At 35.2% G+C, this 14,161-nt stretch overlaps 1 protein-coding gene across 2 annotated transcripts in view; it reads right to left on the reverse strand.

Annotated features, from left to right (window-relative positions):
- Positions 1-261: 261 nt before the first annotated feature.
- The window catches only part of UNC13C (unc-13 homolog C), a 139,156-nt gene continuing 125,256 nt past the window's right edge, over positions 262-14,161 (reverse strand). For both annotated transcript variants that reach the window (XM_065641359.1, XM_065641358.1), the window contains 3 exons: positions 2,597-2,689; positions 1,722-1,881; positions 262-759 (listed from right to left, as the gene is read on the reverse strand). In XM_065641359.1, coding sequence (XP_065497431.1) covers positions 474-759; positions 1,722-1,881; positions 2,597-2,689 — 539 coding nt within the window. In that variant the 3' untranslated portion in view covers positions 262-473. The remainder of the gene's footprint in view (positions 760-1,721; positions 1,882-2,596; positions 2,690-14,161) is intronic.

A 14,161-nucleotide genomic window follows, 5' to 3' on the forward strand; every position in this document is an offset into this window, starting at 1 on the left:
AAGACACCTAAAATGAGGCTTGCTTGCATAAAATGATATTTTGAAGAAAACTAGGTACATATTTTTAAAAATAACAGTAAGGGAGGTAACTTAATTTAGAATAAGCAGCACAGTAGTTTAACAGGGACAACCTATTAATTAATTAAAAAAAGCTAATGATTTATTAATAACTGTTAAAAAAATAAAGGAATTGTGATGAGGTGAAATCAACATTTAAAAAGATACGATGAAACATATACTCTTAATCTTAGTTTTGGCACTTCATTGGGACAATTACTTTACCAAAGACCAAAATATGTATAAAAGATATACAGCTCCTTGACATACCTTGCAAATATAGTACATAAGTACTGGCAAACACTGAAAACATAGTTAGTTAAACATTCCCACAGATATGCACATGCATGCACTATTCAGACAACAGCATTTTATCTATGTTCTTGGCGGCGACAATCTTGCATCACTTGGGTATTTTAGGCCATTTCTTCAGCAGATCTTGTTTCTGATTTAAGTCTTACAAATTCTTTAGCAACTTCATCATTGTTCCTCTGAGAAAGTATTCTGAGAATTGTTAACCCAGTTTCATCTACAGAGATGTTTCTCAACAAGGGATACCAGGATGCACAGCTACCTTTCTCTGCGATGTTTTGCAGCTGAATAACTGTCATTCCTATAATGCGATCTTCCCGAGCAAAGCAGTAATCTTTCACTGAGAGGTGCAGTTCGTAGGCTCCTGGCTTGTCTTCATTACTCAAAACGCTGCATGGATTAAAAATATGAATTTAGAACAAGCAGTTCAGTTTAATTCCCCTAAGGAATGAACTTACTTTAGAAATCTTGTAAAAATTAAAGTGATAGTAATAGTTTAATTTTTGTAGTTCCATTTTGTTGCAACGGAATATAACTTAGTTTTAAACCATCTACACAGTTAACTACTCAGATGCTACTGGTGATGTAGCCTCTGTTCCCACTGACCTGAACAGAAACGGATATTTCATTATTCCCTCAATGGCTGAAATAAACACTCTTACCTTTCCCTAGAAAGTACCTAAAATGTTCAACTAGTTCCACCGCTATCATAACCACATCTTTAAATCAACTGCAAAAAATAAAGGAAGTCACTGGCAGCAGGTTCAAAGCTTTGTGGTCAGACACTGAGAAAGTGAACTCTGTCCTAGTCAGGGCTGGGGGGTGAGGGCAGGAAAATGAATTGGTCTCTGTTATGGAAGAGGAGGAGGGGTAAACAGCGGAAAGGTGCTGTCAGGAGTACTAAGTTTAAAACTCCAGTTTAACTGAATATTTCTTATTGCCTTAAGGATTAACTAATAAGAGCTAAATAATACTATTAACACATGTACAACCCTTTACATATTTAAATAGCTCAACAGTCATAAAAGCCCAGATATCTAGCAGTAATAATTAAGGCTTCAGTCCAGATAACTACTTGGGCAAGTACATTTGTAGGTACATAAATAGTTATTCCTGTGTACAGAAATGAGTTGTACATTTTAACTAGCTTTTGTAAGACTGAAAGCTTAGTGTTGTCATTAATATAAAACAAAGATACAAGTTACTAAATAATTTTGAAATAGTGTCTATCTACGGCCTCTGATATGTATAGAGGCCTTAGGATGTTTTTTTCGTGTTCTTGCCAGTTTAACTGCAAGAAATTCTGACAAATTGCATAAAATGTGCAAGTAACAGACAAAAAAAAGACTTACAATTGGAAAGTCTCATTGTATTTTGGTGACCAGGTATTGCTCTTTGTCTTGGTTCCATGTTTTCTTTTCTTGTCGCTTAGGTTAGGACCTAATATGCAAACTTCCACAAATGGCCTGAACATAGCTGTTGTTTGCCAGTTTAGTTTATTAATTGCTACAACTATAAATAAATAAAAGCAATGAAGTTAAATACAGTTCCATTGGAAGAGGTTCAGTTAATTATCCATATGACTTGGTATAGCCAATGAAAGGTGACCTGAGGGCTTTCCTACAGGATACCAATACCCAGCAACGCCAACGAGGAGCTTTGCCTGTTCTCTGTAAGATGTCTGACTGTTTTCAGTTACAACAGTAGCAAATATAAACATATATTTTACAAATGCTTCACATTAACAGCTCTTTTGTCTGCTACATTCACTGTAATTTAAAAAATAGCTTATATAAATGATAATGGGTTTCCTCTGGAATTCAGGTCGTGCAGAACAAAGACATTTTGTTAACAATTGAACTTTTTAAGTCTTGATGCAGTCATTCACTACTCAGCTTTGCTACAGCTTTTGGAAAATCAAATGATATGCAAGTAGTTCAGAAGTGTAATTTGGCACATTTGAATTTATAATTCCATGACTTCATATAATAAATGCTGTCTACACAGAGAAGCATGGATGGTACTTGCCACATAAGCTTAACCTCTGCTGATGTTGAGCAAGGAAAAAGTACAATCCTAAACACCTGAAGCATATTCATAGATTTACAAGTACTGTAATACTTAACATTTGTTATTTCATTACTAGTATGGTTTACTTAGGATGTAGTGCTTTGGGGTTTTGGACTTTGTAGTTGCTTTCTCTTTAAGTTAGGTATTTGAAACTTACCTTTTACAGTGACTTTATGCTCACCAGTTCCAGGATGTGTAGAAATGTCCACCTGTATGGATATCTCACCCACTGTATTATTAGTGTTTTGACCTGAAATAATAATTAGGAGATTAGCACACTTGGCTTCTCAATACATCCAGAGAAACAGATGATGAAAGAAGGTAAGTGGTATTTTCTGTCATAAACACTGTGGAATTTCTGACATACGCTTCACATTTAAGTGGGAATCAGTTACAGAGTCATAAGTGATTTTGCCACATAAGTACCTTGCAAGCACAAACGTTTATGTAAAGTGCCTCAGTGAAATAAAAAACCCCTTTCATTTGGAGCCTTGCATTCTGGTTGTTATTGTGTTTGCATCCTGAGATGCAAAACTTGGTGGTTCTGTCAGACTTTGCATTTGCAGCCCAAAAATCTTGTAAGCACACCTTTGGAAGGTTATTTCTGTATTGTTATTGATGAATCCTTTGCTGGGGGTTAAGTCTAAGCAAAATACTAAAGTTCTGCACTAGCGCAGACAAAGTGGCTTAAAAACTGGAAGGTTGTAGGGATGGCAGAGAAGCCAGGAACTTAATTGTGAAAGTTTCTACTTCTGAGCACCAGCACAGGTTCCAAGTCAATTTGCACATCATGATTCCTTAAAAGGACTCTCAGTATGTATTGAAAGGTCCTTTAATATATCAGATTATAACAGAACAGTATAAACAAAATTGGATATGTATGTTTACTTGTTCTTTAATTGGATGACTGTGAATGTTGAACTCCGAACTGTGCAGTTGCTCCCCAGTCTAATCTCTGCGAACAATATACTAAAGCAATTTACTACCCCTTTCTAACTGGCTACTATTTCTGTGGGATAGCAGAGGATAGATTCTATCTTCTTTCTGTTTATACAGAAATTCCTTACCCTCTTATTCCCCATCCATCTATACGTGAGGATAAGCAAATGTTCCCCTAGAAGTTTTCCAGCAGCTCATGCAGGAATTAAGGAAGGATTACAAAGAAAAGTGATGTCTTGTGTAATCATACTGAGGAAAATGAATTTTCCACCCCTTGCTCCCCAGATCAGTTTATACCTAAAATATATTTTTTCCCTTTATCATGTATAGTGTATTCTGGATTCACTGTCAGTGGCTTCCTAGAAATGTGTTCTACAGTGGTCTTTATTTGTTGTGTTGGCATAACCTGTAATTACATTCTCTACACTGGTTGCACATTGCAAGGTCAATGAAATACTTGTAACCCATCCGTTTCTGCATCAGAGAATAAGTTTTTTTCCTGATATATCAAAATGTGGAAATTCAGTGCTCAGTTAACTTGCTCAGAATCCTTGAACACTGTTCAGCACTTTCCAACTTTCAGGTGAGTTTGGCTTGTAATTGTTGTGAGTTCACTTTTGATTTGTAATCAAGTGTTTTAGCAAAATAGTCTCAATATCTTAATCTGTTTAGAGCTGTTACTTCTGAATTGTGGTACCTGTACAAATTTTGCTGCTACATGTATTTCAAGATCAGCCAAAGGGTTTGTGTGACGACTGACACGTGGCCATTTGTTAGACATCAGATTTTTAATGACAGGACATTTAATTTCAGTGGCAGCCATTAAACTTCTTGTTGTATTTGGATAGTTATGTAAAGTCGCACTATACAGGATTTCTAATTAAGTTGCTGAATCATTCTACATCTTGTTCACAATAAGTAATACATTTTTAAAAAGAAAAGATAGGAATGAAATGGACTAGAAAAGCTAAACAAAATCAGAGGAACAGCATTATTTAGGAGAATAAAAAAATGGATCATCTGACTGTACTGTAAAATTAGCTTTTACTTAGGAAGATAAAGGAAATTCTCTTTTGATCAAGGTCATAAAGTTAAAGCTGTTTTCCTTTTCTCTTGTAAACATGGTATCTTTAGACCATGTATCAATGAACAGCATAATATAGGCACTGAGATTCTGCTGCTTGAAATAAAATTTATTTATGAATTTTAAAAAAATAATTGTTCAGAGGAAAAAGTGCTTTGTAAAATTTTTCTGTCCAGAAGAAAACCAAGATTTTTAAAAGGGCCTTATTTTCATTATACAAAACTCTGTTTCTAATGGACTTACATTTAACCCAGTGTGCTGACTTGTGTGAAAATACATTCCCTCATATTTATGTGGATTACTTACCTTGATCTAAATGAAGAGAGCACTTTTCCCCACCCTCCCCCCTTTAAAATTCAGAAGGCAGCTTACCTGGCCTAGTGCTCTAATACTATATTTATTAATTAATTAATTTATTTATAGGTTATTCTCATTGGCTTTCTGATGCTGTAAAGTATATCAAAGAGAGCAGCGACAGGAGCTTCTAGAGCATTAATTTGTCTTGTTCTTTTATATTGTGAAATTCCATCTTTTCAAATTGTTACTTACTACACAAAATTCAAACTCAACAGGTTCTTTTTGTGGTGCTGGTGGACCTTTTTATCAATGGTGCTTTTGATTCCATGTATGACCATCCTTGGCTATGATGTTTCAGTTGAACATGCTGTAACTTTAAGTCATTAATGTTTTGTTCTGATTAAAAAACTTTAATTGCCAAGCTGAACAGGAGAAAACAACCAGGAATTTGTACATGTAAATCATAGGGACGCTGAATGGATAGGGTAAAGTAAGTGTACTGGAGAGTACAAGAAGTTCTCAAACTCTCTCCCAATCAACATAAATAATAATTTGCCACCGACTACAGTGGAAGGTGAGTCAGGCTAATCCTGGATATCACTGAAAATATCAGCCAGTGTCAGTTACTTATTTTAGCCTTTAGGTTAATAAAACCCCAACTAAAACTCCTTTAGGAGAAATCAGGCATATTTTAAAAGAAAACAAGTAGCATTTTAATTAGTTAGCTTATGTAGCAACCTGTGGGCAATGTTAATAATAGATAGCGTTATGTTAACCTGTAATAATGACACATTAGATCTTACCGAGACAACATATTTGAATTTACAAAATAAGTCTTCCTTTGTTTCTCCAATTGTTTTGTTAACTATGCAGAGTATATCCTTGCAAAGGTCTCCTAAGTGATCTTTTCCTTTCCTTTTCCTAGTAGTCCATAAGTCACAACAGTGCTCTAAGCAGTCCTGCAAATATGTAGTGGGATTAGTCCTGTATGTGGAGTACTGCTTGATTCAGGGAAAAACCAATAATTTGATGGTGTAACAAAAGTCAGAGATAACTACATAGTACTGAACCCTGAATGAAAAAATCCGTCCCTGCGCTCAGCCATGCAAGCCTTTCATCAGCTCTGTGCCTGTAACACAGAGTTTGAAAATGGTTGTACAATCCTAGGTTAGCATCTCATTCTGTGACATGAAACATCAACGATCTTATGTTCTGTCTTATGACAGCAATTCTTTCTTTTGGAACTGCTTCAAGATCTTTGGTACTCATCATACCTTACTGCTGGCAGTTTCATATAAAATCCTTAAATTTGGAGCAGGCTTTATTTGAGGGTCTGTTTCTCACAACATAAAACATAAAAGACAGTACCAAATTGTGTGTCAGAAAGAGAAATATTAAGGTCATGCTTGCAAAACAAGGATTCTTTTTATGCTGCTAAGCCATCTAGTCGCAAAAGAGAATAATGGAATGTGTTTATTGTTCTTCAGCTAGGGACATATTCTTCTTGTTTCATCCAATAACAATTACAGATTTCAATAACAACAGATTTGGGTGTTGAATACCAGAAGCATTTATTGTTAAAGTGTTTGTGGTCTGTGCAGTGTCCATTTTTGGTTAGTGGTGCTTTCAGGGACAATTCTAATAACTATGCAGTCATATTGTAAAAGTACAACTCAGTTTTTGCATAATATTTATAAGGACAAAATGCAGATTTTCTTACAACTTCCATTGTTTCTATGAGACTTTCCTCAAACTTGCATTGCATCCACAAAGTTCATAGGACTTGTTTAGGAACTGTGTTTTCTTCAAAATTATTCAAAAAAATCCCTTTTATTCAAAAAAAGAAATCACAGCAATTAACAAGGGGAATTGTTTTAACTTCCTCTACCTGCTGTCCAGTTTATAGATCTGTTGAGCCTTAAGTATATGTTTAAGTTGTCAGAGGGCATGCATAAGAGACAGCGTAGAGATATGAGACAAGGAGGTATAGTCAAAACTGGAGCTTTTTGGAAATTCGGGCAAAATTCAGTAGAAAAATAAGGGCTGGGCTTTGTCACCAAAACCAGCAGCTGAGTATCCAAAACCTAATGGGGATCTAGATTCATGGCCTTTTTCAGCTCAGGTTCCAGGAAACTTAGAAATGTGCTATACCCAGCTCGTAATGCGAATAGTTACGTATCTCTGAGGAGAGAATTAATCCAGTTTGTGGAAGCTGGAATCTGTTCAGCAGTCTACACAGCATCCAAAAGAGATCAGTGTCTGTTCTCAGGTGTTTGAAAACAAAGCTCCTATGTGGATTTGAAAGGCTTTTATACTATCTGCAGTTATTACAACATAATACTCTATTATTTTCTTTGAAAGGAAAGCACTGCATGTCAGAATTTATTGAATATGTAAAAAAATATTGTCAGAAGTCGTTTACTTGAATTCACTTTATTTTTTTCTTCACAGAATTACATTCCAGCTTTCAAAACTTCCATGGTTCTTTATTGAAAGGCTGAAATGACTGCTGGGTTGAGAAGGTAAACAAGAATCAAATATTTTACTTTATGCAAAGGGAGTGCTTGATTACACAGAAAAGGCATCTGACATTTCCCAAACACCCATCTGACTTTAAATAATAATGTGTTTTGTACTGAACCTATCAATGCTTTAATAATAATAATACAAAGGTAAGATGAGATTTAACCTTTTTTTTTTTTCCTTTTGTTCATCTTGGAATTTCACGATTTGTTCATTCCCCAGCTGCATATTACCATGTTGGTATTTGGTATTTCTCTTTTTGTAGTTGACATGGATCTCTAATCAACTTTAGATTATTCACATTGTTCCTTTCTGCCCTACTTGGGCTCTCTGATTTCCCCAACTTCCCTACCAAATGGAAGTCATTTTTTCTTACTGAAATTTTTCAGCCTTTCCCTTTGTACTTATTTGATCAAGTTTCTCTCTGTACGTCTACACTGTATCCCTCTAATGTCCAGGGTTCTTATATTTTCGTAGTTTTGAGGCTAGATGCTCTTTTAATGCCTTTTAATGTCTTCTTCCTGGGCTTTTGTAGCATCTTGACTTCCTCCTCCTCACATCCAGGCATTCATAAAATTGTTGCAAGTGGTGAATTTTAGAGTATTTTTCTCCCAAAGTAGTCAAGGATAATAAGCTAGGCTCTGAAACAATCTTTATAGCGGTATTAAAAGTTCCTAAGTCTGTGGAGTTGTTTTTTTTTCTTTTTTACTCTGACTTTTAGGATTCAGGATTTCAAGACCTTCCTTACCTCTCTGAGGGTTAGAAATCTAGTTTAAAAGAAAAACAACTACCTGCAAACCAATCATCATGCATGACGTGATTTTAGTACCTGAGACTTAGAAAAGCTCACTAGGCACTGTGAGCCAGGCAATGAAACCAGCTCAACTGGCAATGCTGCCCTGGGTAGCCCTGCCCTAGCCCATTTGCCAGCCTGCTCCTTCAGCAGAAATCCCACCATTTATTTAAATAGCAGACCTATGCTTTGTCCTTCTTTTCTATACAGGGCGTAACAACGAAAAAGTTGAACAAATATTCAAGCATTCACGCTGCCCAGTGCTCCAGGAATTACACAAGCTACAATATCAACATTTTAATTCAGGTCAACATTTGTCATCTTCTGATTAACGATGCCAATAAAATACATATATTTGTCTGGGGTTGATCTGCTAATTTATTAGAAGCCAAAAGATTAGGGTGACTAATCAAATTAGTTTTCACAGGATCCTGAGGAATGTGTGTTTTAACATTTTCATTTAATGCCAAGAGTAAGTTAAAGCTGAATTTTTAAGAGCTAGCTGTCATAAACTAAATGATCTCTTCTGTATGTGGGTTAGAGAAAAGGAAGGCAAGCAGGGAAGCCTGCTTTTAGTAATGACAACCCTGCTAACTGCAACACATGCTTTGCTTCAAGCAGTTGCTACATAAACTATTGATAATTGTTTGTTTTGGAGGATTCTGAGAACCAGGTTCAGCTACTTGATGGTTGAGTTTCAGCAACCATTCTTGCACAAGGCTGCTGTGAAAATATTTAGAAGGCTTGTATTTGATTAGAAAACATAAATCATTTATCTTAAGGATCAGCTGGTGTGAAGGTATTAAGGTTGACAGATGATTCTGCAGCATCTGCCAGCCTCTCAATTGTACAAAGCCACACTATCAAAATAGATTTTCTCCTATTTGAATTTCTGTAATGTCAGACAGAGTGATATGAGGAATTCGGAGAGCATAATATAAAAGCAGAATATTGAGTGTCAGGGTGGAATCCCCAGTCAAGGTTTCCTCTTCATCCCTCCCTAGTGCAAGCTGTGCTTCAGATGATGAGGGCTGCAACTATTGCACAGCCCCACCATGACCCTCTGGTATCTGTAGCCGCAAGGTGAGAAACCAGCAATGAGCCAGCTTTTAGCTGGGACATGAGTATCCAATTGGCATCATCCATACATCCTTATGTATATGCGTGTATGTGTACATGTACACACCCACTGCCCAGCATTTTAACCAGGCAACGTACAAGCAAGTATGGCTCTCAAGAGTGAATGCCCTACTGATACCATTAAGAAATTATTTGTTAAAAATGATGTCATAGAATTGAGGGATACCAGTAGTCTTTTTAATATGTCTTCACCAGCAGTCTTTTTAATATGTGAACTTTGCAAATGTTTATTTTCTGCCACTATTTTGAATGCATTTATTTTGACATTAGCATATGCTAGAATACATATATTGGTTTTAATTCTGCAAGCTTATTCATTGTTCTTATATTTTCTGTTGTTCATTACTATAAATTCCTTGGAATTGTATGCTGTTTTCCGCAGCTTATAAGGCTGGTCTGTTTATTTTCTTTCATGAAATAAGGTTGTGTAACACATGATTGTGACCTCGATTTCAAACTATAGTGGATGAAGTAGGGATTATTTCTTGAGTAAAATTCTGTCTGCAGTGCAGGTTATGAGAGGACTGGAAATGCTCCGTAGGACTTAAAGTTCATAGTAGAATACAGGCACAGCCTTCAAAATATGACAGTAAATAATACAACAATTTTAACATGTAAAAGACCAGAAAAAAAAAATTCCTTTTTCACTTATAAGAGCTGCCAAACAATTTTTATTTTCTATAGTCTGATGTCATTGATCTGCTTGCCAAAATGATGGTACGTTTGCTGTTTGCTAAGTTAACTGTAAGTTTAGTTATTTGAATCTGATTCCATATATTTAAGAAGATAATGAGGTTCTGCTCTGCCTTGTACTGTTACAGGTTGTAAAGGAACACAGAATGCAATTTTGGCTTTGAATTTACCTTCATTTTTGATCGTGTAATTTCCCTTCCTCGTGCTGGTCGCTTCACAAGATGAGTATGGAGTTACTGTTATAGCTACTCATTCTCATTAGGTAAATATTTTTAATTCTGCTTATTATATTTTATTGTTTTCAGATGCTTCTTCCCTTTTTACCTTTCAATTGCCCAGCATAAGAAGGAAGAAATCCAATAAAAATCAGCTGATGTGAAAGGCCTTTTCTACAGCCATTTAAACACGCAAGTAGAGATTGTAGTATGAGCTCCATGTTGCTAGATGAGTATTGATTTTTCTGCTTAAGTAATACAAACTCTAAAGTCAAACTAAAAAGTATATTGCAGTCCTGCCACTATGGATTGCTATATCATATACCTTATGATAACAATAGCATTCTCTAATGAGGTTTATAAAACTAAGCTGCTGTAAATGTACAAGAAAAAAATATTTCTCTATTTCCAATAAGTAACTACTTTAGATGGCATTTACTTTGTAGAAATCAGTGGTAATAAATGAGAGCAAATTCAGAACACTAATGTTTGAAGTGCTCTTTTTTATGTTGTTCGTTAAAACTAAAGTCATATTAATCCAAATGTTATTAGAGTTGATGCTAATCAAATGTAAACATTCACAGCACAGGCTCTAGTTTATGAAATTACTGAAGATTTAAGACAGTTGCTAAAACAAATCACAGCTATAAATCTCCTTTCAATTTTGATATCCTTTAAAGTACTCTAAAAGGTGAATGTATAACTTAATTCAATAAAAAGGTGACTGCTAGGCTGAAAATTCTCTTTTTTTAGGAATGAATTCTGAGAAGCATCACCAGGACTGGTCTGAGCATTGAGTAACAGTAAGTCAAATACACCATAGAGTAGGAAAGTTTGTACAATAGACCAATAGATATGGATGTAGTTTTACTTCAGTGTTCTAAGTCTGTTTCTTCTTCTCTGAATACACATACAGTAAGAGTTTGTCCTTTGGCTTTTATAGTTTTGTCTTGATTGTGAAATTGTGGTTCAATTTAGCTCAAGCTTAGTTAAAATAAACTCGTCCTGCTAGAGTTGATGTAGGTTGACAACTTGTATAAATACATAAATACATGGTCATTTGGAGATTTCCTTGGTGATATTCTGTGCTGGCTTGCTGGCTGCCATCCAGCTGTTAGCCAGCTGTGGTGTGTTTTAGCCAGACAGCACCGACCCCCAAGTCCTGCAACTGAGCAGGGCTGATGGGTCAGCTTGGCAGTGTGCTACTGTTTTACAACTGATCCATGCTTGGTATGACTGTAGCATGCACAAATAATTGTATGGTCAGAAAAGATGTTGAAAACAATCCATATTATAGTCTACATTTGTGACAAAATTGCAGGTGAATTTAGAGGAGGAAAAAAAAAATCACTTTTACAGTAGCGCCCAATCTAAAAGCGACAATTTACAGCTGACCGATGTCCAAAGCAAACAGAATCAATCAGAGCTCTGAACCTCAGGGCATCTACTTTGTAATGGTGTACTGACGGTTTGAGACTCTCGCTTGGCTGTGTTTTATATGCTCTTTGCAGAGGTATCAATCACAATTTAGTGTGTAAGATATTAGTCAGGCTTTGAAATGTTGTGGAAGATGGTAGTCACTCAGGGTTTGAAATACAGTTCTGTTCACTAAACTGACTTCAGGTTTTTGAAAATCCTTTAGCTCTATATCAATGTCCATTTTAGAGATGCTAAAACTGACCTGCTCCACAAAATGGTTCTTGGCAGAGCTAACATTAGTGTATGGTTGAATAAGAAGAAAACTGTGATCCAGAAGAATGTACTTACAACAGGTGCTGCAGAATCACCCAGACACCTTCTGGTTAATATTGAATATGAACTTCAGGTAAGTGAAATTAATTTAGTTAGCAGTTTATAATTAGTTGTATGTAAAATTATAAAGTTTTGCCACCAAACAATGCTTGTTTGCAAAAGAGAATGCTGCTCTACAACTTTTACATTTGTGGGTTAGGATTAAAACAGATCAAGTGCTGGCAGGCTTTTCTTATTTTCCTGGAAATGAAATTCCTTTATTTATGCTAAGGAACAAACATAGTTAACCTTTCCCTTTACTATCATATTGATAACAATGTTGAAATATGTAACAGAGTCCCAGCAGCATTTGATTTCTGAACAAGCTGAAAGTGTGTACCAGATCTGGAACAGCAGCACGGATGTGAATAATCAGAGGAGAGAAACCTCTCTGTCTTCCTGTGCCAGGAAGACAAACAGGTGTTTAATATGACAGCATACAACAATTGGAACTATGTCACTAAGAATGCTAATCGGATACAAATAAAGTTGATACAGCCAACATTTGTCTTCAATCTTTTTCATAGTGTAGTTACAGATTTGTTTTTACAACACTGAGTGAGGATTTAATTTAAAACTTTCATTGCCATATTCCTTTTAAATGGCAAACCATTATATGAAAAAAAAAAAGAAAAAAACAATGTCAGTTACTGCTGGTCTATGCTCAGCATTGTCATTTACTTATTCAAACACCTGTCTGTTTTGAAAACAATCTTGAGAGTCTGTAGCAGTGCTTTGAAAAGGAAAAATCATCAGAGTAAGATTATGGCAGTTAGCTTCATTAGTCCTGACTGTGTGATAATTTGCTTTTAAAGCATTTGTCTATAACAATATAGTCTCTTGATGTATTTGAAAATAGTAATAAGAGTTTAGGTTTCAAGTATTTACTGTATTGAAACCACCACATGAAAACATATGAATCCCTGAGATGAAATAATCATTTAAAAAGTTAGGAATGTTGTTATTAATATTACCTACACAAATTGCTTTGTTTCCAGGAAACTTTTTAGAAATGTGTAGGCACAAAGGCTGGGAATCAAAAATCTGGTTCAAGCAATCATACTTGTTTAGAAATGGTGCAAATGCATATTCTTGGATAACTTAGTTACTCCTACTGAACTTGACCCTGTATGTACATCAACACAGGATGTATCAAGGACCATAACGTGCACTTTTACATGGCTATTATGCTTTTGAGGGGGAACAAGGTAACTCCCTCTCCTCACACCAATAAAACAAATTTTTGCCCTTCAGTTTCTTAGAAACATTCATTGCAACTTAAAAAATATTTAACCTGTTGTTAAAAGTAACACTAATTTGTCTGATTCTAGGAGTCATTACAGGAAAACTGAGCATCCTAGAGATAATAAAAACTACTATCTAACTTTTGCAATATTGCCACAGAACTTCTACTTGAAAATTGTGAGGAACCTGAAAATTTTGATTAAAAAAGCTAAAAATTTGCTTTATCTAGCTGAGGTTCTGGATTTGCAAGGGTTATACAAATTTGGTTTAGAAACTGCAGTTGAAATTATTTAAGATATTATATCTTTTGAAGAAACTTGAGAATAATAAGAAATTAAGAACACTATAAAACACTATAAAAAGATGTCACATGTTCTTCTAGTGTTTCCAGGTGACTAGCAAGTGAAAGTTGTAGGTCAAATAGTTACTTCAGACCAAAAGAACTTGTCAACTATGTAGAGATGCAGGTTCTTCTGTCAGCAAAAGCCCTTGAAGACAAGCCTAGAAAACTGTTCTGCATTTCTTCGTGTGATGTCCAGGTCATGGTCTTTGCAGAATTAGAAACATGGAAATATCAATAACATTCCCTCTAATCATGTTAAGTTCTATTAGAAATACCCGTTCTGTACGTAGACACCAATTATTTGCTGGGTAATTTGCATTACTAAAAATTTATTATTTTAAAAACTATTAGACCATTTAAATAAGAGCTGAGATCGAAATTACATCATGGTAATACTTGGAAGTTAAAATAAGGTAAACATGAGATTCACAAGCTAAAAATAAGTAATGAACAAAAAGGAAAAATCAGTTGTTTCAGAAAAATGATTTGCAAACAGGGTAATTTAAACTAAATGCTAATAATACAGCTACACTTGTGAGGCTGGAGGTCATAATAGATGAGTTTTTTGGTTCTTTTAAATGAGACATTAAAGGATGATGAAAGTTATGAGTCACATTTCCTTAACTTTCATTCCCAGGGGCTACACTTCTGATAATACT

This window comes from Caloenas nicobarica, chromosome 10 (genome assembly GCF_036013445.1).
Source record: "Caloenas nicobarica isolate bCalNic1 chromosome 10, bCalNic1.hap1, whole genome shotgun sequence".
Classification (NCBI taxonomy): Eukaryota; Metazoa; Chordata; class Aves; order Columbiformes; family Columbidae; genus Caloenas; species Caloenas nicobarica.